Source organism: Ursus arctos, unplaced genomic scaffold (genome assembly GCF_023065955.2).
Source record: "Ursus arctos isolate Adak ecotype North America unplaced genomic scaffold, UrsArc2.0 scaffold_16, whole genome shotgun sequence".
Classification (NCBI taxonomy): Eukaryota; Metazoa; Chordata; class Mammalia; order Carnivora; family Ursidae; genus Ursus; species Ursus arctos.
The window spans coordinates 10,269,006-10,296,760 of record NW_026622830.1 but is presented as its reverse complement, the minus strand read 5'-3'; the positions used below and the strand labels follow the sequence as shown (position 1 = coordinate 10,296,760).

General features: G+C 53.8%; 1 protein-coding gene across 7 annotated transcripts in view; it reads right to left on the bottom strand.

Annotated features, from left to right (window-relative positions):
• Positions 1-217: 217 nt before the first annotated feature.
• NFATC2 (nuclear factor of activated T cells 2) overlaps positions 218-27,755 on the bottom strand; it is a 150,691-nt gene continuing 123,153 nt past the window's right edge. For 5 of the 7 annotated variants that reach the window (XM_044385903.3, XM_044385904.3, XM_026503745.4 and 2 more), the window contains exon 10: positions 218-4,463. In XM_044385903.3, coding sequence (XP_044241838.2) covers positions 4,408-4,463 — 56 coding nt within the window. In that variant the 3' untranslated portion in view covers positions 218-4,407. Of the gene's footprint in view, positions 4,464-11,379; positions 11,468-27,755 lie in introns of all 7 variants that reach the window. The other 2 variants (XM_026503746.4, XM_048222265.2) reach the window with 2 other exon arrangements.

Below are 27,755 nucleotides of genomic sequence, written 5' to 3'. Positions count from 1 at the left end.
GAGAGAAACGGCGGAATCGAGGGTGACCTTGTGGCTCTGCCGCTTGGGGCCAGTGGCTGCTGAGCCCCAGCGTTAGACGTAAAACAGACAGTGTCTACCTCCTGGGACTGAGACGAGGGTATAAGTACACACACCGAAGGGCCTTCTAGGAACTCGACCCGCAGAGGGCAAATCTGAGCAGCCTCGCTGGAGAAGAAAAGGCTCACGGATGCAGCCGTTGCTTTCAACTGTTTTATTGCTAAACTATGATGATACAAGCCGTATAAAAATACTTTACATATAGCAAAAATAAACTACATTAAACTGGAGATTAAAAACGTTTTGCATAGGAATGTGATGTATTCAAACTTCTTTAACAGTCAAGATTGTAAAAACCTAAGCCTCCCAGCACCACCCCGCTGGAGAGAATTCTGTTTGCTGGAGAACAGCTGTGGCATTGTCCACATTTTCTCCCCTCTGAGGGCTGCAGAGGCAACAGGCGTAAGGAAGGTTCTTTGACAAGATGCTCAGGATGTTAAGCTTGTCCTAACCATGGCCCCTGTCTGCTTACGCCAGCCTCCATGCTGCAAGCACCTGCCTCCTGGAAACCCAGCCAGACCCGGGAGCAGGCAGGAGTTTGGTCCGCTAACCGCTGCGCCGAGGCCAAGTGTTCAGTGTTTTTTCCAGCACCCTGTCTCCTGTTCAGAGGGGCTTTGCTTAGGGACCATCTCTGAGGGAGGTTAGGATGTGCGGGGCACCTGCTGAAGGGTTACCCCTCCAAAGAACAAGTGCAGGAAAGTTTACCCCAGCTCGTCAAGAACGTCACAACCCCCTGCCTCTTGTAAACGCGGACGCAACCATTGACTGGACTTCTGACACTTTCAATTCTGAACAACGGAAAGCCCTTGGAAAGTGTTTGACGTGAAAATAAACACATTCGGCCCTCCCTTTAGTTCAGAGTGACAACTAGAACACATGAGCTTCCAATCTGTCTAAATGTGACCGCTCCCGCACCGGCCAAGGCTGGCTTCCTGAGACCGACGTCTTGGCTCCTGGCTATAAACAAGAGAGGCCACATCAGTGCTTCCCAGCTTCTAGAAGAAATCAACCCGATTCATCTAGGGTGTGTCTACGCTGGAAAACTCTGCAGGTCCTTTGGATAATGGGTGCGGGGCGGGGGGGTTATCTACCAGGATGAGGTCAGCTCTGTAAACACGAGCCTGTACTTAGGGTTCTGTGAACGCGAACGTGAACTCTTCCAGAGTCCCATTACCGCACAGGCGGTTTTGTTTTTAAATCAAAATCCCCTACTAGGCTACTGCTTTGGGGGATCTCAGCACTTTACGATTCTCCTCCGTGACCAGATGAAGGCTCAGAGCCGACGTCCGTGTCCTCTCAGGCAACCAGCAGAGCGTTCCTCCTTCTGCAAAGTCGTCCCTCGGTCTCCAGAGACGCTTTCTTCTGAGACTTAGGTGACTGACAGACTCGGAGGTGGGTTTTGGGGTGGGTTTTTTTTGTGTGTTTTTTGTGGGGTTTTTTTTGGGGGGGGGTTGCTAGCATGAATCCCACAGTTTCAAGAATACATCATTTCCCTTAGGGGAAAAAAATCAACATATGTAAAAAGAAACACTTGAAAAAGATTTCAACCATTTATAAATATTTTCTAATTCCAACAGGGGTGGGGTGTGATATTTTCAGGACAGATAAAAAGCATAAACATACAGATAAGAAAATAAAATTTAATAACCTACTAACTTGGATCGCTCTTATATATTATCAAGCAGCAGTATTTCTGGACAATCCAGGAAGACTTGCAGACTCTGGACATCTACATTCAGCAACACGGTAGAGTCCTGTTGGCGGGGCTACATATCTACCTTGGACGTAGCAAGTGCAAACCTCGACCTGAGCTCCTTCTATCACGTGCAACACACACATCTTTACCACTTAGACATCCTTACTTTTCTCCTTCTCTGAGAGGATCTTATTGCCTCTTCCCAGACCGAAAAGATTTCATGAGCAATTCCTCTTGGCAAAATTTCCTCCTGGCAGTTGTTACCGACCAAACTTTCTTGATCGCTGTCGGTTCCTGATACACATTCTCTCGCCTGTTTAGGTCTCAAAACTAATGCTTTGGCTTCTCTTTCCTTTGTCATTTGGTATAGTTGTTTATGAAAGTGCTTCCTCTAATATCCAGCTAAGAGGTCTTAGAAAAAGCTTGTGTGTGCATTAGACACACACATACACACACATACGTACAGGAGTCGGGCGGGAGGCCTTTTTCACGGACATAGTTGGAAGATGGATAGAAAACATGTTAGCCCTTGTTCGCCCCATCCAGGCACAACGAAGCAGAGCGACTTTGCTACAATAGCAGGAAGGCACTTGGGTAAAACATTCAGATAACTGAGGAAAGGCCAAATTCCCTCATGTGCAAAAAAAAAAAAAAAAAAGTTAAGGTTCTCAGCCAGGTCAAGTGAAAACAGATCGTTCACCAAACACTTTAACTCTTCCCCAGTGAAGTCAATATTGCTGGAGAGAAAATGCTTTAGGTGAAGCTGCTGGTATAAGGAATCTTTTATTAGGCAGAATTTCACATCCCCGAAGTTCTGCAACAGCGGGCAAGCTCTCACTGGCATTTTGTATAGCAGAGGATTTTGCCAAACTTTGGTCCCCACTTGGGGAAAATAAATGCTAGGTCTCCATTGAAAGGTCACACCCTGGGCGTTCTCTTCTACTTTCTGGAGCACCAGACCCTCCGGGCCTTAGTCAGCAAGCCTCACGTTCCTGGCCAAGCCATGGGGAAGGCTTAACCTCCGGGTAACCTTGACAAGGAAGCCAGAACCCAGAAAACCCACAGCGAGCCCTGAATGGCCATCCTAGGCCTCTACCTAGCAGAGTTGACTGAGAGATCCCGAAGAAGAGCCTTTCGAAGAGGCCCAGGGACGTTTACATTCTGCGTGGAAGAAGCTGAAAGGCTACAAAGGAATCCCTGGCTTGTCCCAGGGTGTCCGCAGTCAAGGCCAACAGGAACACATCTGTGTGATGACAAAAATCCCCTTCCGAGAACTCAGAGTTCTAGGTGTTTGCAAAAACTGCACCAAAGGAGGAAGACTCTTGAGGACTGATGTGCGCAGTAGAAACAACTGGGGAGAAAATCACCATCCAACCGGTCTGGGCAGAGCTCCTGCCAACTGAGGAGGCACGGGGGTGGTTCTCTTCGATGCGGATGAAGCAGCTAATGCAAACAGGTCTTTGGGGACAGAGGGGTGCTTTAAATGGGTTTGGGGGAAAAAAAAAAACCAATGAACTTTGGGGCCAAAGCCTGAGCTTGTCCCACCAGGAGTCTAGGCCAGAGAGGGCGTTCCACCCTTGCCGTGGGGGAACTCACTTAGAGAAACACTTAGGCCTGCCCGTTGCCTCATTTCACACTTGACAAAAATACCTGTGCCGTTTCCATGCTCCTTTCCTTTGGTTCCTGGAGCTCCTCTGTGATTCCTTCTCAAAACTCAATGCACATGCTCGAGATTTTTCTTCACGAGTTAATGGAAAAGCGCTTTGGCCGCTAGGAAGGAAGCAAGCGAGACTAGCAGAAAGCCCTTGGGTTCAGGGCCGCAGAGGCCGGGTGCTCACGCCGCAGCCTGAGGTCCCTGCTCCAGGCCCACTGCTCCCTGCAGGGGTGAAGAGCAGCGGGCCCGAGAACTTCCCCCTCCGGCCACCTTAGGCCGGCTTTTTGAAGCAGAGACAAAAATAACAAACGTGGACACATGTCATAACTTAACGCTGAGTTTTAACTGGTCATCTTGCATGGGCCACACAGTCTTGCTTCAGAATGAGAAAACTGAAAAATAAGGCTTGAGCGGTGGCCCAGCCGTGGCCGGGACTAGGTGGTCCCTAAGGAGGACGGTCCGGCTTCTGGTTTTTCCTTCAGCCTGGAAGCCAGGCTCGCTCGGCTCACGTTCCTTGGGTGGCTCTGTTTGAAAACTCCTTTCCTTCAAAAAGTACAGGAGCTGTATCTGTGACCTGGAAAAATGAACGCAGGGCTGGGGTTTAATCACAGGGGCCCACATCTTCCATCCCCCAGCCCAGCCCACGCCCCACGCTCCGGTCACTCCGTTCTCAGGGCCGATGCAGCTTGCTGTCTTGTGTGTTTGGTCAGCAGGCACTTAAGGCTTTTGGATGGGACACCACGAAAGTCAACCGAGATGCTCTCTGGGATTTAAAACAAAAATCAAAAGGCAGAGTGTTCTCTCTGGTGTTTACACAGAGAGGTGGCGAGCTCCTTAATCGAGAGTCAGCTTTCTGCCAGGACCTTGTCCCGCGCGCGTGGCCTCCGGGCCAGGAGATGTACAGGAAAGGAAACAGAGGTGAGGGCAGTGGGAGGCTCCAAGGGGTCAGATACGGGAGGTGTCTTGCTAATGGCATCTTCTACGTCTGATTTCTGGCGGGAGGTCCTGAAAACTCCTTCCTGATAATTTCATTAACTACAAAAGAACAGAGAGAGAGGGGGAGAGAGAGAGAGAGAGAAGGGGCGAGTGAGCGGGCACCAACAACACGGATCAGGTTAGCTTTCTAGAACCTCAACAATGGGGCTGTTCTTAAAAACACGCTTTTGTTCTGATAATACATCGGACGGTTTTTAACCTAAGAAATGCTTTCCTCTGCTCTTTTTTCTGGACGATATTCTGGGCTTGAGGTGTTTGTGAGAGTTAACTTAAAAAATCATGGCAGAAACGGTGCTGGGCCAGAGGGCAGGTGCTAAGTATGTTCTGTCTCTCTGCTGGCTACCGAACTCCTTCCATTACTCTAGCATCCAGAAAATACCTGCTGCGTGATGAAACCATAGTTGACCCACAGGGCCTACAGTTCCTAGAAGAGGGACCTTTCAAAAGATAGTAGATGGGAATCCCACAAAGACTAGCCATCAGTGTAGACAAAATCTCTCTCAGCACAACCAGGAATCCCCCCCACACCCCCCCCCACACTAGTGAAGGATCACGCTGTGAGTCTTCGCAAGTGGAAAATGTCCTCCGAGGGGTCTGGAAAATTCGGCCACCCCCTCCCCCAGAAGGACTGTGTAATTCCTAGCAGGGACGCAGGGATGGGATGGCAGCCCCTGGCATCAAGAAGCTGGCTATCTTCTCCCATCTTGGCCCCTTCCCGGGCCGTGGTCCCTGTAAGCGAGGCAGTGAGGTCTTAGCAGGGGGTTGCTGGCAGAAAGGTTTCCTCCGACTTTCTTGGTAAAAGTTGCGGTCAGAGGTGCCCACCTGCCCTGAGGTGTGTGTCCGCCCTGGTTTGTGCAGGGGGGTGGGGTGACTGGTCCCAGGGGCAGGAGGGGAGGGGGAGAGCCTTTTGGGTGCCACGGAAGGTCTCCCACGTTCCCCGCAGCCCTTCCCCAGCCTCCTCAGACGGGGGGTTTCACTTCCGCCTTGCTTTTCCCTAACTGTTGAGATGTGCTCCCACTCTCCCCACGTTCGAGCCGAGCCCTCCGAGGTCCAGCGTGCTTTTCCCAGAAGCCCCCGCGCGCCCCCAGGTAAGAGGAGCGCAATCGCCCTGCCCCAGGGCGGCCAGCGGCGCGTCTGCCCCTCGGCTCCCCCGCTCCCAGGGCGGCGGGACTCGACCTCTCTGTGCCTCGTGCTTTCCACTTTACAGAGAAAACAAACCGTGCGGACCGTTCCGTCCCCAGGAGGCACTGAGGTCCCTGCAAGCTCCTCGCACCCACCCGGTCCCTGGTAGCTGTTGCCCACGATCTTGGTGCCCAGGCTCGGGGTGGGGCTCCGAGGGAGTGTTTCGCACCAGCGGCCTTCGTTTTGTGCTAGAAACTAGTCAAGCACCGCTCTCTCTCGTTCAGATACAAGGGGGGAGTTTGGGCTCTGGAGCCCGCCGGCCAGCGTTAGAATCCCACCTCGACTGCCGCCTCGCTTGCTGAACCTTGCCTCAGTCTCCCCATCTGTACACCGTGTATAGGAACGTCCCCTTCCTTCTAGGGTTGTGGAGGAGCTCGGATGAGATCATGCAAGTGATGAAACGGTCACCGGGCCTAGTGTGTGGCAGGTGTTCAAGTATGGTGTGCATTAGTTAGACGCCTCCGGTGTGCACAGATGCATGTGTTCGTGTCTATCAGAATGGCAACCTGTGGGAGCGGATCTGTTAGTAGCAGCTCCGAGGAAGACTTCATAGCGAACCCACACTTACTGTATACCGGGCACCAGCCTAGCTGACTCCCAGGGGCCCTCAGGCAGGAACCCCACCAAGAATGGCCACCCCATGGCCTGCCCTTGGGCGCACCCCACCAGGGCCTGCTAAGCCCAGAGGCCTTTGTGCGGCGGGCAGGGGGGCAGCAGTGAAAGCAGAATGCCAGGGGAGGGGGGGCAGTGCGGCTTCACGCCGAGCTTTTCAAAGCCCGGATCCTGAAGGGCTTCCTGTTTTCTCAATCTAGGAAACCAGAGGAGTCGATCCTTAATGGAAACTTTCCATAGCCTGGGCTTTCTAAAAATATCTGGGAGGCAGTGATGTTGGCACCATGGCCCTTGCTAAAGGGTCGTTTCCCTTCTCAGAAGGCAGGGGCCGGGGCCGGGGAGGGGATGGAAGGTAGGGAACGTGGCCAGCAGGCTGACGCGGCGTTCCCCTCCTGCCTTCTGAAAGCGACTTCCAGGTAGAAGCTAATAGTGGCGTCTGGAAAAGCTCTGGACACGGTGTACTTAGCCCTTCATGTGGTTGGGGGTGGGCAGGCGGCTGTGCACTCAGGCCCTGAAGGGAGGCCCCGCTTGAACCCCACAGAAACCTCTCTGGGTAGAGGAACCTTCACTTGCTGAAACCTCAGAGTGTGCTCCCCTCGCTGTGAACAAGGAGAAAGTTCTACGGCAGAAGAGCTGGGTGGGCGGCCGCCACGGCAGGGCAGCCCCATGGGTCTGGGGGCTTGGAGGGTCTCTGCTCCACTGCTTCCTCCAGAGCCCGGGGTCCTGCCTGTAGGAGGTCTTCTCTTCACAGCCAAGGCTACTGGAAGAGTAAGCGAGTCCACCCTGCCCTCTCAGTTCCGCGGTGCCCACCATGAAACCCCTCCCTTGGTCTTTCCGCAGCTGCTGTCCTTCAGGGGAAGACGGACTCCAGACTCAGCCCCATAGCACCTCATTCTCGGGCTTTGGTCTCACTCCCAAGCTCTGTCTCTCTTAAGGTCTCCCTGATGCAAAAAAAACACAAAAACCCTGCTCTGGGCCCCACCTGTTCTCTTAGAGGTCCTGCAACCTGGTCCCAGCTCCCTGCACCCTCCCCTCCTGCTGGCTGGCCACGTGAGCTTTTCCCTGCACCCCACTAGGCCTCTGCCCTGGCTGCCTCCCCCGCCACCTCTAATGAATGCCTTTCTCCTCACTCCTTCATTCAAGGCTCTGCTCCCTCTCCTCCAGGAAGGCTGCCTGGGTGCTCCACAGTGTGCACCCCCTGCCCCGCCCAGTTGCATTCTCCCTCCATCTTCTCCAGTCAACCGTTCCTGCAGTTCACCAGCTAGTGCTTTGGTTATGTTCTTGTTCCCCACTGAATCCTCAGCTTTTCAACAGGGCCTCAGGACACAGGAAGTGCTCGCTGACACTTAATGAGAAAAAGGAAGCTGAGAAAGAGGTTAAGTAGCCTCAGGTCCTACTGACAGTCCTGCGCTTGGTCCCCAGCTCTCCCGGATGTCTGTCTAAGGGCTGGATTCTGTGTCAGCCCTCTGTGTTGCAGTCATTCAGTAAATGTTTTGAGCATCTATCCTATGCCAACCTCTGTGTCTATCTATCTTCCCACCTCTTCTCAAACTGGGCCACGTACATTTCTCCAAGTAGCCCCTCTCCTTGTCCCAGCCCTGACTTCCCTCCTGCCCCTGTTCCAACGCCACTTTTTCACGGAAGCCATCTCCCACTCCCACCCTCGGGCGTTTACTCCTTCCAAAAGCAAATACTGAATTCTCAAAATGCTTTGCTTGTGAACTCCTGGGCCAGGTTATTTGAGTTACCTGTATCCCCGTGGTGCTGTGCCTAGCACCATGCACACAGGTACCGACTGCATGCATCTCAGCCCCCCACGGGGATCCCACACCAGTCCCTTGGAGGTGGATTTTCCTCTGTCACCCAGTTGACAAATGGGTTGCTGGTCTATTGTCTCTACAGAAGAATAGAAGCCATTCATGTTTACTGAAGGCTAACCATGCACCAAGCACTGTAGTAAATGCAAATTTTTCTTAAACCTAGTAATACAATCCTTGTCTTAGAGATGGCAGTCACCAGCCATACCAGGTGATGGGGTCGGGATTTGAACTCAGGGCCCGTGTGTTAACCTGAACACCATATGGCTACACAATTGGTAAAGCGACTGTGCTATTCAGTTCAGGGGTCACCGCCTTTCCTCTGTGGCCCTGGGGTCCTCAGTGTCGTGTGTGTGTGTGTCAGGAAACGAGAAGGGCAGCCTCTGCTAAGTTAACAGCAGAGAAGGCCATGTGCTGAGTGGTTAAGGCGGTCACCGAGTATCACTTTCTCAGAACACGATTGAGGCCAGTGGTGCTGACTGTACCACAAGCACTCCTGACCTTTGATCACCCTCAGAGCGAGGCACTGTGCTGAAAACACTGAACGTGCGTCCCACCTCAGCGTGATTTCTAAGCCTGACACCTGAGGCTGAAGCCAGAAAGGAAAAGAAAGATTGACAGATGTATTATTATAATTATACATTTTTCTCTTTCAAACTCCAAAAAATCAAACTGGTAGAATAAGTAAAATATAACTATTCTAATAAATGGCTGTAGGCATAAATAGACTATACAAGGGGTCACCAAGCTGCTTCTATAAAGGGCCAAAAATATTTTCGGTGCTATGGGCTAGATGGCCCCTTACTCAACTACCGAGCTCTGCCACTGTAATGCGAAAGCCACAGACAGCATGTGAGTAAACAGACATGACCATGTGCCAATAAAACTTTATTTAACCAGAACAGGCCGGGGGGCCAGATTTGAACAGAACACTTACCAACTGGCCTGAGCGTTCATGCACCAACCCCTAGTCTATACCAAGGGCAGAGAAGCACAGGAAAGCAGTGTTTTCTTCACCTACTTTTGGGGATTGGCAACTGCAGAAGCCCGTGCTTCCTGTTCAACGATTCTAGGTGTTTAATTGCTTGGGTTTCTGGGAGCATCCCACTTTGCCCTAGGAATTTTCTGATTCACTTGAAGGGCCAGACATCTGCATGCTGACTTCCTTCTTTCAGCTGAACTCGGAGGTTCTCAAGCTTCACCTTGCAGAAGAATGGCTGCTCAGAGTTGCAGAGAGAAAACCACACGCGTCTATGGTAGGTGTACTTTAAAAGTCTGTTAAGAGTCATTTTGACTCTAGGCCTTTCCCCCTTAAGTGCTGACTTTGGAACTTCATCCCCCGAGAAAGCAACAACAGGAAGGAGTGGACAGACCCCATCCTGCTTCTCTCCCAAACCTCAAGCATGTTTTCTAAAATCGGGTTAGATCATGTGAGTGCCGACGAGAGTGTGGGGCCAGCCACAAAGGCCACAGCCAGAGAGATACTCCTCAAGCTTGGATGGGAAGTGGGGGGGGGGGCTGCCTCCTCTAGGGCCAAAGAGGCTAAGAGCTAGGATGGGTGCAGCCCTGCCTGCCCCCCAACCCTTCTCTTCCATCCCATCCCCTCCCACGGTGCTTTCCTGCATTCACTCCCGAGACCCATGCTTGGGGCGAGAAGGCTGGACCAGAAAGCACGTGAGTGTGCCCTGGGTACTGCCGCCTCTTTGGGGGAGTACCTGCTCGGACAGCCAAGAGTGAGCGCCAGGCCTGTTTCCCCCACTAGCGTGTGGAAAGGGTCTAAGAAGGAAAGGGTGGCTAGTGGCCTTGGACCTTCTCCTGTGACTTCAATATCAAAACTGAAATGATTTGTCCTCTGAGACCAAAACTCTCCTAGGGCTCTGCTTTTTGCTTGCTCAGCAACTTCCAAGCCTTCACTGCCTGCTCTGGGGGCACTTGGGAACAGTGACGAACTTTCTACAGGGGCCAGGCCAGACGTTAGAGGCTCAGTGAAAAAGACAAAAAAAACCCCTTGACAGGCCTGAAGCCCAAAGCCGTGGGTGGGGTCTGCAAGTTGCGCGCTTTGGTAAATCCCCCTGGGGCCCTGAAGAGCAGAGCCCGCGCCAGAGTTCCCAGGCCCCTGTAAGGTCAGAAGCATTGCCAAGTGCTAATACCAGCGAGGGGAGAAGCACCAATCAAAAGGCCCTTGAAGGGCTTTGGTTAAGTGGCGTATGGCCTTGGCACTGACATCTTAGCTGCCTGTGCGTCACCCTGACTCGGGGAGAGGAAGCCCCCGGGAGGGAGTCTGGCACCTGCTGTCCAGCCACTGCTCGCTCATGGTAGTGGACGGAGTCTCATAGTCCCTGCGGGAGAAGGTGCCAGAGCACCACCGCCTTCCCCGTGGCCCCCGTTTGTGCTGCTCCTGGGAAGTGTTAGGATGGCCACAGAGCCCACCTTCTGGGCTCCCCCCGCCAACCCCAGGGCAGCCCACTCTGAAAATGGTCAAAGTCACCAGTGTGACACTGCCGTGCTCGTCTGGGCCTGGCCTTGATGGAATGAGCCCACTTTCTCTGACAAGGGGCCGTTCCAAAGCCACAGCCCAGCGAGCCGGGGAGAGGTCCAGAGGCCTCTAACCCCGCTCGCACTGGCGGACTTCTGGGGAGGGCTCGCCGCACGCCTGCCTCTGCGTGTGCGGATTCTGCCGGAACGTCAGAGGCCCCGGTAACAGCAGCAGCATCTCAACAGCTGAGGCCCAGAAAGGCCGAGCAACAGCCTCCCTGACCCCCCGGGGGCCGCCCAACCCCTGTGCCGCGGAGTCTGCAGTGGCTACCGGGCTCTTCTCCGAGGGCCCAGAATCCAGAGTCTGTGGAGGGAGGTCTGTGCCCTGAGGCCGGCTCAGGGGCGCTGCTGAGCTCCGTGGGAAAACCAGCTCTGCCTGGGACCGAGCACAGCATCCCCGCTTCCCGGGCTCGTCTGCTCTACCTGCCTTCTCGCATTCCCCAATGCAGAACACCCCGTCTGACAGAGTCTTACTTAACCGCATCCACCAAGCAAAGCTGCACAAAGCCAAAAAGGAGCTGGTCCGCTGCAGAGCAGGACTTTTCGACCCGGCTGCGCTCTTCCTGGGAGAACATGCAAGTTCCCAGAGCCTCATCCCCCCCTCCCCAGCCCAGCCTTGAGCTCCAGCCTCCCAGACAGTCTCGGGGATGTCCCGCAGGGGTGTCCCCTTACAGGGTGGTGGGGTCCAGCCCTTAAGAGCAGGAAGCGGCGTCTGTGAGGACGGTTGGAAAAGTTTTCTTCTAGAAGTAATTCAAGTTAAGGAAACACACAGCTGGAAAACCAGAGGAGAAGCAGAAGATGTCAATTACCTTTCACTTTGATTTCTCGGATCAAAGATCACAGTCATTCTGTTTCATAATATGTTTTGTATCCAGCTAAGGTGTGTGTCTATCAGCTCTGAAAAAGATTTGCAAAACCATTTTTAAGAAAAAAAATCACCTTTGACCTCTATTATGCTTCCAACTCATGTTAATATCATCCATTTAATGAATATCATCCCTTAGCCGAGGGCCACTCGAACCCAGGACAGACGTGAACCCTCTGGCTATAGTTTAAGCCCCCATTCTATATCCTCTTAACAACTGTGCCAGGATTACCCCCAAACCAGTGTTAACAGTCCCTGAGCGGAGGGACTTGGTGCAAAGAAATGAGGGTCTCTGAGATCCAAGGGCAGCAGCAAGGCTCTGGTGGGTTTTTTTTCTAAACTACACCAAACAGTCCTGCCGCCCACATGTCCTAGAGTTAGTTACAACTCAGGGCCGACTAAAGTGGTAACATTTTAAAACATTTTCTCTGCCGTCAGAGAAAATCTGAATTTCATGAGGAATCATCTACCCAAAACTAACCCTTCCTCAGGCTTTTATATATGAACCCCGCTTCCTTCTTACAAGTGACATAACCCCAGTGTGCATGCAAATTCATAAGACTGCACATTTTCTTCCTGGTTTTTGGCGGGGGGCGGGGGGGGGGGGGTTCACGATGAGAAAAAGTTACTATTTTCGTTGCTCCTGCCCAGTCCGAGCACTGAAGGCCCTTAAAAAGGACTCGTGAGCCGTCTACACTACAAGCCTCTCTCTTCAATTTTCAATGGCCCCACCCTCCCCTCTACAGCCCTATAACGTCGAAGTTTTCAAACCACTTGTTCTCACGATCCCCTTTGAATGGCCAAAGTCAAAGGCCGGTCCGTTTTGAGTGCCTGAAATTAGAAACAGTTCCCGGGATGAGTCTCTTACAGGCAGTGATCCAACTTGTATCTCATCAGCATTGTTAGGTAAACCAGGATGGTCTTTAAGGCCAGTACGGTCTCCCTGAAATGTCCCATTCGAGGCGGACAACACCGAATCTTGAGAACTTTCCAGCCGGGATGCAGTCACAGGCCTGAACTCCCCAGTGCTGCGCTCCAGCAGGGCTGGTTCAGTTGGGGTTAGGGGCAGGACAAACTCACCAGCCCACCTCTCGTCCTCTGTAGGTGCGGTAAACAGTTTGGACCATGCATTGCAAACCATCTCCTGAAGCAAAAAAGGCCCCACTCCCCCCAGATCCTGGGTGCCCGTGGCCCTGCAGCAGCTTCCTCACTCTACTTTCCTCTCTCTACTCCACACCAGCTTACTCTAAACCCAAGAGCAGAAGGTACTGTCAGACCAGGCCCTCGGGGCCTTAAAACACCACCTGTACTCACCCTTGAACTTCAGGCTCAGACTTATAACTGCCCCCTGGGCACCTCAAACTGAACACGGCCAAGGCCGATCTCCTGATCCTCGCTCCCCCCTCCACAGTAGCCCTGTACCACCTGTTCCCACCCTAGGAAACCTACTCCCTTCTTCCAGTTGTTCAGGCCAATCTTGGTCACAGCCCACATCCCTCCACATGCAAATGTTCCTGGATTTACCCTCGGAATATACCTGGAAACTGGCAGCCCCTACCACCTCCTGCCTCCATCATTGCCTTGGCCCCTCCCCTGTCTCCCTGACCCCATGCTGGGACCCCTGGTCTCTGCCCAACAGCAGGTGGGCCTCTCGGCCTTCAAGGGAGAGCAACTGGCCCAGCTGTTACTCCCGGAAAAACCAGCTCCAAGGTGCTCTCCGGGCCAGGACGTGTTCCCTCCGTCCGTCTACGCCCATTCAAACAGCACGGAGGTGGCATCGGGGGCCACACACAGGTCCGAGGTCACGTGCTTGGAGCAGCAAGCCAAATCTAGGGGGAACCCCGGGGACCGTGCCCTTAAAACCAGCCAGCCGGTACCCAAGAAGCCAGCCCGGCTCGGTCTCCACTCCCCCCCAAGAGTGTTCAGAGAATTTATAAAGCATCAGACTAACGGGTTGGTCTGCGGCCTTTTGAGGTGCGGCTTCCTGTTTAGTCATGAAGTTTCACTCTTTAATTGTGTGTTTCTTGGTGGAAGACAGAGGCGCCAAGAGGAGAGGAAGGGCCTGTTTCCATTCAACTAAGACCCCAAACTCCGCTCGAGACCCAGCCCCTGCCCCCCCCCCCAGCTGACCTCTCCTGCAGCAGCGATCCAGGTGCTTTCTGTAACCCCCACGGCCGTCTCTGGGATTGGTGGTGAGATGCCCATTGCTCAGCACAGAGAGATGGCGCAACTTGGCCAGGACCAGCCCCCTCCACTGGGTGGAACTCGATAAGGCCCCAGCTCCTTGGGCGTTAGTCCCAGGCTCCCTACGTTTGGAAGATGGTCAGGGGGGCCCCGGGAGCTGGGTTAAAATGCAGATTGGTGTCAGGAGCCCTCAGAACAAAAGCACTCTGGCAGAGCCATCTGGGTCGGTCTCGTGGCCTCTCGCTGAGCCACAGACTGGGGATAAGAACACCTCCTTGGCAAGGCTGCTGTGTGGATTAAATAAGAGGTTCTAACTTATTCACAGGTATTTATAAATGCCGCAATATGGTCCCCTAAGAAAGGAGAGTGAGAGGAGAGGATGTGAAAGGAGATGGAGACCTGGCCTAACCATCCTCTCTAATAACCAAGAATATCACTCTATTGCCCTACATGGTTCAAGAGGAAGTAGGTTCATCAGTATGACTGCTCTGGCCAGTTGTTAGTAGTGTGGAGGGGGCCTGCAAGAGAGAAGGCCATGCTTAGCATTACCTGGGTAACATCCACAAACCCTCCCAAAGCCAAGGAGAGGGGCCTCTGGTCCTAGAATCATTGCCCCATTTTGTGGTCTTTCATGAGGCTACAGATAAAGATGGATACAGTGATGTTGCATTTTTACAACACTAGGCACAAATGGGTGAATCATTCCACTGGTGCTGTGGGTTAGATGATCCTTGAGGCTAGGAATTGGAAGTGCTTCACTGATTAATCAACACTAATAATTAACAGGCAAGCACACGGTATCGACAGAGCAAGTGCAAAAACACAGAACCCAGAATCGGTCACCTTGACAAATCCTACAACTAGACTCCAGTCTCCTGAAAGCACAGGCATGCCTCTCTAAGTGGGGTGGAATCAGATGGGAAGACCTGTGTGCACTGTGTTGGGGAGCCGACAGGAATTAGAGACACATCCAAGGTGTGTTCCGTTTGAAGGTTCTACGATGAAAACACCGATGTCCCTCCCCAGCTACTACCATCCTACCCATTTCTACTTTTCCCGGGGTTCCACGTCAGCTTCAGTCTAGAGAAGAACTTGGACTTTCTCTAGGCTAAGCTGCCCTACAAGGAAGGACTAACTGGCTACAGAAACTCAGACCTGAGCTTGGTTTGCCCCTTCTGTCCAGTCCTTTTCTCCAGTTCAGCAGAATTACTTCTGATTTCATGCAGCGACATTGCACCTCTCCTGGCGAGCAACCGCACGGCTTCTAAGGTGGCACCCACAGGCAGGAAAGCATTCTAAACAAACCACGCTTGCTTGCCCTTCTGCCATTTTATCATGGCCTTGCCCCCAAACCTCTGCTCAGAGGCATCGGCCACAAAGCAAGCATTGCAAAAGGAGCTGTCGGCCAAAACAGAAGCAAAAGAAAAGCACTTGTTACTACATCCAGTTGAGATTCAGGACAGAAACAGCAATCCAAACCCACAAATCAGCCTGGGACCGCAAATGAGATGATCAAATAAATACCTAATTGTTTGGGAAGCCTTTTTTCTCATTGCGGGTGGAAAGAATTAACCAGACACTGACGCGAAGACACTGGAGTGTATTTCTCCTTGCTTACGGGTGAGAGATGGGCTGGAAGCTGGGGATGGGGGTAACAGGTGGAAGCCTAGAGCCGTAAAAAGCACCTCCCTCCTGGGCCACTTTCCTCCTGTCACACAATGGCACAAAACTTCCTCGTGACCTGTCGGGAGCTGGCCCGAAACCCCCGGCCTGGCTCACAAGACCCTGCCTTCAAAGACCAGCGTGGCCCTTGCCGCTTGGAAAGGATTCTCTGCAGCTCAGTCTCCCCCTCACCTTCCAGATCATTCTGTATCCTCCCACATTTATCCTGACCAGCTCAGAGCACAATCCATCCCCCAGAAGGACACCCCCACACACATTTCCAAAGCCCAACACAAGCCCGTGTCCTGTAAGGAGGCTTCCTACCACTTTGCACTCCCTTCCATGACACCTTCCTCCTGTCTTGCACATCTTGTCTTGAAATTCCCCTAGAAGATTACAACCACCGTCCGCCTCTCTCTAGCTTGGGTTGGCATAGGACTTGCCTCCTGAGGGTGTAAGGCCTGGCCCCAGGTTCGCTCGGCAAGCCCTCACAATGGGCCCAGCCCTGGGCAAGCCCACCTGCCTCGGGGAGGGAGAGGGCAAGTGCAGAGCCAAGAACCTTCCACCTTCCTGGTTCAGCCAAGGGCCTGTGGGGTGGGTGACAGATAAATCAGGGACCCCCTGGGCCACCCAGCCCACTCCTTCCAGGCTCAAAAAAGCTACTAGCTCCTTACAAAGAAATTTTACCAGGTCTGAGCAGGGACCAAACCGAGTCCTAAAGGTTTCCAAGCGAGATTCACAGGCCTGGCCTGGGCACTAGTTGCTCTCAACTCAAAGGCTGTCCAAGGACCAGCAAGGACTGTGTGTGTGACTTCACACCAGATGTCCCTAAGATACATGCAGACAGAGCCCCAACACCTGACTCACTCCCTTGATTAAACATTTCACCTCCAGGCCCAGCTGTGAACTGTGTCCCCCAACATGGCTGTGTTGCAGCCCTCCACCCCCATGTGATGCTATCTGGAGATGGGGCCTTTGGAGGGTGGTTAGAGTCAATGAGGTCATCAGGGTGGGCCCCCCATGATGGGCCCCAGTGTTCCCTCATGCAGTCCAGCTCCGGGGCCGGAAGTCCCCCCTCTCCTCGCTCTGCAGCAGGATGCTGCTTCTCTGTCTACACCCAGCCTCAGACGCTGCCTGGATCGTCCAGCCCGGAGCCCCTTCCCCCCCTCCACCCTCCACTGATGTCACACATGCAGCCTTGCTGTGTCTGGAAGGTGGTACAAGCCTCTGAAAGTGGGGACCACAGATGGCTCAGTGCAGGGGCTGAGCACTGTGGAGAGGGGCTCGTACCCCAGGGCAGACTCGCAGGGAAACACACTGCTGGGGGCCAGAACCGTGGGTCCAGATCCCAGCTGCCACATGCTGCCACGGACCCTCCGCACCTGCCCCTGTAGAAGCTGGACCATGACTGTTGCCGACAGCTGCAGAGGGAATCGAGGAGTCGGCACGCGGCAGGTGCTTCCAGCAGCGTGTGTGACACACGACAAGCACTCTGCAGACAGTGAGGGGACGTGAGGCGGTCGTGTCACTCCCGAGCCTCCGCTTCCTCACCCACGGAATGGGCTGTGAAAGATGCTGCGCTGAGTCCGGGGGGCACGATGCCGCGCTCAGCGAAAGCGCGTAACTCTGGCTGTCCGTCCGTTTTCGCCCACCACGCAGAGAGGGCTCGGCTCACGGACTGAGCCGGACGGACAGCCACCCTCTTTCACCAAAGCACTTTCACCCCAGCAGCTATTTCTGCATTTTCAGAGTGGGTGGGTCTGAGGTCGGAGTGCTCTCAGAAATGCGTTTTCACATCCTGCCGGGAGGGGCCCCTCCAGGGCCACCCTGCACCGCGCCCTGGCTGCACGGCCGGCGACGAGCACAACGGCCCTCTGAGTCACCCACGCTCTGCAAACCAGAGGCCTCCGGAAGCCAGCCCCGGCATCGGGCCCGCACAGCAGCCAGACGTCTTACCAGCAAGACCTCGGAACTTACGAGAAAAACGCCACGCCGCGCCAGCCTGTCCCCAGCTCTCGGGATGAGTAAACATGGCAGTTCTGAGGCTCGGGTGCTGAGGCGGAAGCCAAGGTGCTAACTGGGAGGAGGGCATGTCGCTGGCAGGCGGGAAGACGGGCCAGCTTGCAGCCAAGATGGGAATTCTTCTGCAATTAGCATCTGGCAGCCAGAACGCTTCTCTGAAGGCAATTCTGAGCAAAGACTGGTCCCTAGGGTCCCCTAACTTTAAACAGGGTGACACTGTCAAAATCACTCGTGTCGTATTTGAGGGAAAATGGCGTGAGCTAACCGCGCTGTTCACTCTAGTTAAGCTGGGGGGAGGCACCCTGGGGACTGCAATGTCAAGCATAGGGCGCATGTCTATGAAGTGACAGGGCACGGGACATCACGAGACTGAAAACAGAGCTGAGGCTCAGGGCTCAGAGAGAGATGGCTTCCCCAGGGATGACGGGGGGGGGGGCATCCCAGGGGGCTCCTGTTGACAACATTCTCCAGCGAAAGAGGAAAGTTTAAGTTCACAGCACAATACCACCAGCAACCTGTGTTTCTAGACCTCATGGAACCCACGCCTTCCCCTGCTGGATCTGACGCTGGCTTTGGGCTCCAGTGGCCGCCTGCGGAGCACATAAGGCACCCCTTCTCCGAAGAACGTATAAGCATCTTAGCCTCCACGGTCAGGGGCCTGATGGGGAAATCCAGGCGATCCTAGAGGGTGATGCGTGAGTGGCTGTCAGACTGCCACTGTCCACAGCAGGAGCTGGGGTGCTGTGGATGCCCATGGGATTCCACTTTGGTGGAATTTCTCCAGCTACCACTAACCCACTCCTGGGACCTAGGGATCCCCTCGGCCCTGGGAAAGTCCACCCCTTTAAGATCAAAAAGAATACACTTCTCTTCCTCACGTTCCTCTGATCCCCCAGCCCGCCTTCCCACACTCTAAACACAGCAAGCATACTTACACCCCAGGGCCTTTGCACTTACTGTTCTTGCTACCTAGGATGCTCTTTTCTTAGATATTTATAAGGCTCTCTCATTGAGCTCTCTGCCAAACGTCTCCTCCTCTGGGACACTTCCCGTTACTAGAACAGCAGGCCTCTGTTCCCACCACTCTCCGTTCCTGCTCTCCTTGCTTTGCCTTTTTTCACAGCACTTAGCTCTACTGGGTTCTATCATTTAGACTGTGAGCTCAATGAGGGCAGGGCCTTTGAGCCTTTCATTCATGCAGCGTCCCCAGTAGTGACACTAAATAGCTGTTGGATGAATGAATGATTAATGAAAGAAGGAAAAAAAGGAGGAATAAACTCTGGCTCTGAGTATTGGCAAACCCAGTGCTGACTTCCTCATGGCAAGACACGGAGAAATATAACGCTTGTCCCTTAGAGCAGATCCCAAGACAAGCAGTGACCAGTCACGCGCTGCTCTCACAAGGGAGAAGCCAAGGCCTCTGAGCTTTGGTCGTGCTGTCACCCACCTGGCTCCCTCTAACTAGTGAAATCCTGGCTCCAAAGTTTCACGAGGCCCACTTCCCCCTCCGAGGGCCAAGTGTGGACACAGCAAGCCTCCTACGCCATGCCGCAAATGCGGTTAAGACAAGAACCGTGGAATCTGGAGCCCCAAACCTTTGTTCTTCACTAAGTCTGACTTAAAGGGTGAAAAAACCCTGTTTCTCCACCTGTGAACATCTCTACCCTGAGCCCATTTCTTATGCCAACTGGGATGTGGCTAGAAATTGCCCATGAAAAGACCTTTGCCAGACGCAGGTTTTAAGAGTCGCATATCCGCAGGAAACCAGAGACTCTTAGGTATGAGAGGGTCAGCCTTTCCAACCAATGCCCTCCATCTTCCTGACCCTGAGCACGCACCCTCTGAGGCCACCAAGCTTTGAGGGGGAGGCAGGTGGCAGGGCCATCGTGAGCTCATGAAGTGCATCCCAGCCCACGTGGCAGGGTCAGTGGCTAGGACTGACCGCAAACCCTCACGTGAGGTGGCTCTCTCTTTCCTCCTATTAGGAAGGATGACCTTGAGAAGATTCTAGAAAAACTCCAAAAAATGCAATACTGTACAATGTCCGTGATTTCCTGTTTGACCTAGAATGTGAAGATTCAATGCCATTCTGTGCAGCCTGAAGAGCTGTGTCCACGGACAAGCAAAAATCCCCAAAGAGGAGCGCCTGGGTGGCACAGCGGTTAAGCATCTGCCTTCAGCTCAGGGCGTGATCCCGGCGTTCTGGGATCGAGCCCCACATCAGGCTCTTCCGCTATGAGGCTGTTTCTTCCTCTCCCACTCCCCCTGCTTGTGTTCCCTCTCTCGCTGGCTGTCTCTATCTCTGTCAAATAAATAAATAAAATCTTTAAAAAAAAAAAATCCCCAAAGAGCCAACACACTTCTGGATAACAACGAGCTGGTGACTGACCCTCCCAGAAACCAAGACTATCTCCAAAGCTAATGAAGACCTGTCGCCGGGGACAGACAAACTCATCCATGGAACAAAGCCGAGAGACCAGGAAGAAGCCCACGCTTACGTGGAAATGCCATCCACGCCGCCACTGGGTTACAGGCCCGTGGGGAGAGCAGGGACTTCTCAACAGACGGTCTGGGCCCACTAGTTGTCCATATGGAAAACAATGAAATGAGAACCTTACCTTTACTGGCCTCAAAATCAATTCCAGGTGGATTACACACTTCAGTGTGAAAAGTAAGACAACGACATACTGGAAGGCGATCTAGGAGAGGCTCTGAAAAGGCGTCAGGGTGGAAAAAGGTTTCCTAAGCCCGTCCTTCAGACCTGAGCGCCAGAATCACCTGGAGGGCCTGAACCGAGCAGAGTGCTGGGCCCCACCCTGGCGTTTCTGACTTACCAGGTCTGGAATTTGCATTTCTAATAAGCTCCCAGTCCAGCGACACATTTTGGGTAGCACCACCCGAAACGACGCTCGAAAAAGTTCAAACCTTTCGGAAAATAAATTTACATTAAAAGTTTCTGTTCGTCAAAAGGTGTCACTTCACACATACCAGCTAAGCAAAACCACTCGCAGATCTCCCAGCACCAAATGTCGGGAGGCTGTGGAGCCGGGCCCTCGCGTCGGCGCCGCTGGTGGGAGTATAAACCGGCACGACCACTTGGGAAGTCAGTGTGGTACTGTCTACTGACGTGGCAGCGGCGCACGCCCAGGGACCTAGCAATTCCACCTGGAGGCATAACCCTACAGAAACTCCTGTGTGTGCCAGGAGACACAGCAAGAATATTCCAGAAGACACTGTCTGTAACAAGCAAAGGGGAGAAATACAGAAACGGCCAAAGGTCTCCGGGTGGGAAGGACACAGGAGTTCCGTGATGGGATACTACACAGCAGAGAAAAGGAAAGCAGGCCGGCTCCCGAAATGACAACATCTGAACCTCAGTGTTGAGGGGAGAAGCGGGTTGCGGCAAACTTCTTACAGAATGATTCCATTTACGGAACCGTCACAAGCATGCAAAGCTACATGTACCGTGCGGAGAATCGAACAGGTGGAAACGTTAGAAAGAAAAGGAAGTGCCAAACACAGAACTGAGGACAGCGATTACTCCAAGGCAGGGGGCGAAGAGGGTACATTCCAGGCGCCCTGGCTGTTAGCCCTGCAGGAAAGAGGCAGCCGGACCCCAGGGGCCTCCTGACGGAGGAACGCAGCGCCCCTCATGAGGTGTTCTCCCCCAAAACATGAAGCTGAATCTGATCCGGCCCCTGGTCTCACGACTGACTGGCAGGAGATACTGGGGACCGAGCAACACATCGGAGATGCATGGGGCTTCGATCTGCCGAGCCAGCCTCTGTGCGAACCACCTGGCTTCTCGAACAGCAAAGGGGAGAAAGGGGCGGGGGACGTGAGCACACGAAAGAGACGAAAACACACGTCAGTGGGCCCTGTCTTGGATCCAGACTCAAACAGGCTGAGAAAGAAAGAAGGAAAGAAAAGAAAAAAGGAAAGGAAGAGGAAAGGAAGGAAGGAAAAGACAGGACTCGCTCAGAGTTACAGAGCCAGCAGGTGGTCGAGTCGGGATTTAAATGCAGGCGGTGACGCCAGGGTGCAAACTCAAAACCACCCTACCCCGCACCCCTGCCTCGCCAATAAACCTTGGTGTAATGGTAAAGACAGAGGTTTTTGTTCGGGCCTAAAATGATCAGAGTTAACCCCGAAGTCCAGGGAGAACCTGACTGGGCCCACTGCTTTCTCTTGCCCATACCAGCTCCAGGGCTGCTCCTTGGCACACGCGGTTGTGAGCCCATGCTCCCCCGTGTGTGCACACACCCCTACACTCACCTCACTACAAACCATAGTGCAAGTCACTAAGCCGATACCCTCTGACTTGTTTTCTGCTTGGTACACAGTAGGCACTCAGCAGATACGTTGAGTGGAACAGACTCGAGGGCACACAGTTTGGGCCAGGACGCCAAACTTTCCAAAATAGAAACTGGTGGTGCCGACCTCCACATGAACACCCCCCCACCCCATTTCTTCTTAAGAGATCCGCCGGCACGAAGCAGCCCCTCCTGGGAATGTGACGCACCCCCAGGAGGGGGCCCTGATCTTATCAGGCATTCCCACCTCAGCAAGAACGACTTTAAACGGGGTGCTTTAGTTCTGTCCCTCTGCCAACCCCAGCCATGCAGAGGGGCCCCCGAATGGCCAAGCAGCTCCCTCAGAGCAGCAAGAGCCCCAGGGCTGTAACCCTCGAGTGCCAAGAGGCCAGCTTGGGGTGAGCCCCAGGCCCTGCGCACCCAACATCTGGAGCTGGGTTGGGGGATGGGCGGGTGAGTAAAGGGATGGCAACTGCAGATGGGGCAGGAGACCAGCCCTAGAACCTCCTCTCCCATCAGAGCCAAACGGGAAGCCGGCCGGGGCAGGGGCGGGGGGAGCTGGTACCTGTCCCTCACAGCGGCCAGGGGTCGGCCGGAGAAGGGAGTTCCAGCTCCTGGGCCGAGGCACACATTTCTCAGAAGCTTGGCAGCCTGGAGAACACAGGGCTGGTTTCTGTTTTCCACCCCCAGAAACGCCTGGAACCGCAGCAGGAGGGAGGCCCCGCTTGGCCAGGCCGGGCCCCCGGGAGCCCTGGCCAGCCCGGGACGCACACACGGTGCTGTTTACAGAGGGAAGCCCGGGCCAGCTCGGATGCCCGCTCCGGGCGTCCCCGGCTACCTCGCGCTCGGCCAGCCGGCCTGGGGACGCTATCTGCCGGGGCAGCGGGAGCTGGCCGGCCGCCCCGGCAGGGAGAAGGGGGCGCGTGTGCCAGCTGGGCCAGGCTCCTGGCCGGCGCGGGGGACGGGGCGGCGGGTCTCCCTGCAGAAGGAGTGCTGCGGAGCCTGGCGGCGGCCGGGCCAAGCACAACAGTGGACGGGGCCGGGAGGGCCGCGCTCGAGCTACCGCGCACCCCGGTTTCGGGGTGCCAGCTCCGGCCTCGCACCGCCGTTTCCATGGCACCGGGTGTTGCTGTCACAACAGGCGTGGGATGGCCTGGTGCTGGGCCGCGCGGCTGGCCGCAGGCAAGAAATCGATTTGCTCGTGGTCCCGCCGCCAGCACATTTTTGAAGGCCTGGCTCGGCCCCGGGGTTCAGGCTCTGCCGTCCGACGGAGGGGAGGGAGCCCGAGGCCCAGCCGCGGCCCTGCGCTGTGTGCAGCCCCAGCGAGACGGGCAAGGCCCAGGCACGGCCGCTTTTGGAAACGCCGGGCCCTGTCCTGCCAGACAACTGAGACGCCCCCATCACCGGCCCTGAGCATCGTCAAAGCACTGCCGTGAAGCCTCAAGGGGACGGCTGACATCTTTCATTTCTGGGCATTTTGTTAAACAGACGTCACCTCCATTTTGCAGCTCTGGCTTTGCATTTAGAGGATAATTCCTCTCCTTGCCCCCGGCCTCAACCCCCCCAATCCCACGTCTCTCAAACAATCTCTTGGGCCTTTTCGAAAAGCTCACAGCTCTAGGTTCCAAAGCTGTCCTGCTGCGGCCTGATTCTGAGACCAGGACACAGGCTGTGCCCGCTTTTATGTGATACTGAATTTTGCTAGGAGGGGTCACAGGGCTGTGTATTTCCACTCCTGAACTCCCACAGAAAGATGCAGCATCTCGCCTCACAAAAACAGAGAGAAACGACGACTACACATTTACTCGCTGGCTGTGTGACCTTCGTCAATCACCCAACCTCTCTGGGCTGGAGTTTCCTCGCCTCTAAAACGGGAATGATAACAGCACTTGCCTCATGAGCTGTTGTGAGGGTTACATGAGTTAATACGGTAAAGTCTTAGCAGAATGCCTGGCACGCAAGGAGCACCATCAAAGTATTAGCTATTATTATTATTATTAAAAATAAGTATTGTTGTTTTAGGATGAAAAGTTTCATATCATTTAAAAGCCAGGCAGCATATGGTCTCCATTCTGTTCTCAGATATTCATTCAATTCCACACGTCGTACCCGCAGGGAGCTGGGCGAGGCTTGGAGCAAAGGGGGTCATGAGCAAATGCTGCCAAGGACCTACTATGTGCAAAGTCATCCCAGGGGCAGTTGTGGGTACAGACAAGTCAGAGATGGAAGTCCCTCCCACCCAGAGACTTGGACTTGAGCCAGGAAGAAAAAACCAGAAAACACCTGAGAGGCACGGTGATCAACAGCGGCTGCTAGGGGCCCTGTGCGTCTCCAGGACTCGGAGGAGGAGAACCGAGAGAGCTCGGCAGAGCCTCGAGACAGTGGCCAGAGTCCAGAAGGCACAAGAGGGAGGGGATGGCATTCCAGGCAGAGGTTACGGTATGGGCACAAGTTCAGAGGCAAGAAAGTCTCAGCGCAGCCACATGGCAGCCTCCACTCAAAGCTGAGCGGGGTGGACAAGAGGGACAAGTTCATGTCCAAATGGCAAGACGCTCCCGTAAACAGAACTAACCGCTTTCCATTTCAAAAACCCCGTTTTTCGTACGAGCCTGTAGGATCATTTCTGAGACCTGAACTGTGTTCCCTTTATTTTTTTCTTTGTCATTTTCTTAAGGAATACACGCATACAGCAAAGAAGAAAAAAAATCCGTAAGTGTAAAAACACAAACAGGAAGAGGTCTCCCCTCTACTCCTGTCGCAGCTGCTCGGCACCCCCTCCGGGGCCTGGGTTTTAGTCACAGGCAGGTAGGTTGCGTCTGGTCGTCTGCTAGTGAGGACAAGACGGCAATCCACACCCGTGCCCCTCACTCAGTGGGGCGTCTGGCCCTGAGACGAGGCTCACTGTGCTGGCCGAGCGGATGGCTTAAACCCGGAGCGGACGGAAGGACGTTCACGAAGGGCCAGCACATCCCAGCTGTAGGGATGGGCCACTGCTCAGCTGTGGACGGATGAGGATGGTGACAGGGAAGGTGACGAGCTGCCAGGTACTCCCTGCCAAGTGCCGACCGTGGCGGCCTCTGTGACAGGCACTGGCCACGTGTCAGTCATTGAAACCCAAAGCACTGTTATGATACCCCTTTTACAAATGGGGAAGTTGGGGTCACAGGTATTCAGGAACTTGCCTGAGGCCACACCCCCACATTCCCTAGGCAGCCACACAGATAGGGGACACAGGGACAGAGCAGGGTGGGCACCGGATTCCCGTGGGGCGTCCATGTGGGGGTGTCCAGCAGGCAGACTGGTGGGTCTGCCATGAAACCCCTTTTTCTGGGGTCTCATCAGATACAGGGAACAAAGAGGCCCGAGCTACATGCTCCATTCTGTTCATGAACTGTATCTGGACGACTCTCCCAGGTCCTCCGTCTGCACGTGCCTCTGGGCCCCTACCTTTGTGACCTGAGACAAATCGCTCCCTTGCTCCTCGGCCAGGGCTCCTAGCTGTGATGGGAGATGATAATTAGTCCCTGCCTGGATTCCAAAGGTGCCCATGAAGTGCGAGGGACTGTTGTCATAATTATTTCCTGTACTTGCCGGCCTGGCAATCACACGCCCCAACCTGCCACCTGCCAGCAGCTTCCCTTCCCTCCTGGAATCAAATCCAGGCCTCTTGCTGTGGCCTCTGAGGCCCTATGTGGTCTGGCCTACCCTCAAAACCTGCCTCTCACTCACCTCCTGGCCATGGCTGTTGGCTACACCAGACCTCCCTCTGTCCTCCACACGAATCGGGCCTCCTCCCAGCTCCGGCCCTTTGCACATGCTGTTCTCCCTGCCTGGAATTCCCTTCCTCCACCTCGTCTATTTTATTCAGAGCACTTAGCTCCCGCCGAGTCTCATTATTGGTTGATTTTTGATGAACGTTTTCTCCCCTAGAGACTCTCGGAGGGGCCTCGTCCACTGGACTCACTGCCATGTCCCAGTGCCCAGCACAAAGTCCAGCACACAGTAGGTGACCGGCAGATACCTTTTCAAAGAAGGAATGAATGAAGGGGCAAGCAGCCGATCAGAAGCAAACTAGGCAAATGCTCACACGAGATGTCTCTTGGCAGTTTCCTGAGCCGGCCAGCCCACCAACCCCATGCTAAGGGAGGTTACACCCACACCGTCAGCCCTCCCCATTTTTTGTGGGGCACTTTTCACACATGCCTCACCCAAGGCCACAAGCAAGGCGGAAGCAAAGCACGCTCCAGGTCAAGCCTCCTCTGACTCCAACGAGTCATGGGCATCTGACCCTGAAGTCACTGTCCTGGGCATTCACCAGGAAATCCACCGTGCACAGCGAGAAGCTAGTTCCTGGTGGCTTTACACACCCAGAGAGATCTAAGAATTCTCCAGTCTACAAATAATAGGCTTTTTCTAGAGTGGACCCCCACGTACCAAAAAACCACATGCTTTGGTCAATATTCAACATTATAAAGGCATTGTTTCCACCAGAATCAGGCACTAAATCCTTCAGACTGCTGGTTCTTAACTAGTGGCAATTCTCCCCTCCCAGGGGTCATTCGGCTGTCAGAACTGGGGCAGGGGGCACCTGGGTGGCTCAGTCGTTAAGCGTCTGCCTTCGGCTCAGGATGTGATCCCAGGGTCCTGGGATCAAGCCCCGCATCGGGCTCCCTGCTCTGCTGGGAGCCTACTTCTTCCTCTCCCACTCCCCCTGCTTGGGTTCCCTCTCTCGCTGGCTATCTCTGTGTCAAATAAATAAAAATCTTAAAAAAAAAAAAAAAAAAAAAGAAGAAGAAGAGGAAGAACTGGGGTGGGTCAAGGGGGCTGCTGGAATCCAGTGGGTCAAAGCCAGGGTTACTAATAAACATTCTGCAGTGCACAGGGCCGCCACTGAGAATTATCCAGCACCAAACGTCAACAGTGTTGAGGTTGAGAAACTTGATTCAGACAAAAAGATAAAATGTTTTGGGGGTTCTTGGACTAAGGAGAGGTAATCAGCAACTAGACATTTGAGGCCTCATCCTGTTTTAGATTCTCCTCATAGTGTTGTGACCACTGGACGTGATCATACATATTTGTTTGACTGTTCGTTTCGTTCCCCAACTAGGAGGTAAGTTCCATGGAGGCAGGGACTCCATCTGTTTGCGCACGACTGTGTCTGCAGGACCCAAACACCTCCCTTGTCACATGGGAGGCATTCAATAAATACTTGTGGAATAGATGAAGGAACTCTTAAGAACATTAAAGATTACAAAATATCCAACCTCTTTTTGGAGCTGTTTTCCCATTACAATCACACTTCATGGGCAGAGACCCAACATCTGTTCTCCTGTGACCCAGAGTAACGGGTTTTGTGATTGGGCAATGTAAATACTTAAAACTACATCTCCCAGCCTCCTTTGCAGCTCAGTGCAGTCACGTGACAAGCCTCTGGCCAATGAGGTGTCAGATGAAGGGATGTATGAGATGGCCAGGTTACAACCCTGAGAGGAAGGGGCATGCCTGTCCTCCTCCTCGTCCCACCCTCTCCCCCACCCAGGAGCCATCTTGGACAATGCAGATGAGGGCACCACCCTGAGAATGGTGGAAAGATAAGATAGAAGGAGCCTAGTCTTGGCACCTTGTGGCCAGTACACCAGCCCCGGACTGCTTATGCCGGTGCTGTTAATAAGAGAGCAAGCATCTATCTTGTTTAAGCTGCTGTGAATTTTGGGTTCTGGTTACAGCAGCCCTGTATGCCTAATCAATACATAAGCTTCTCCTGCCCTGCAAACTCCAGCTATTCTGAAGCTAAAGACTCCTTAATGCGTTGAGGACGACCTCCGTCCTGGCACGCAAGGGCTATTTTATGATTTCCCCCTCACACATGTCGGGATCATAACCCTTAGTCTACACGAAGGATTCTTTCCTCCCCAACACCTCAGAATAAGCACATTGCTAAGCCAGAGAAAGAAAGGAGAGGAAGTCGTATTATTTAGACCCACCGAATGACGAGGACAGAAGGAACTACCAAAAGAAAGTCTATTAAAATCTTAAAACATCAATTATGTTTAAATCTACGAGTTCATAATGGCACGGAAACCCCACAAAACCCTAATTGACTACCACTGGAGGATGTTAAGGAACCAACCCATTATTT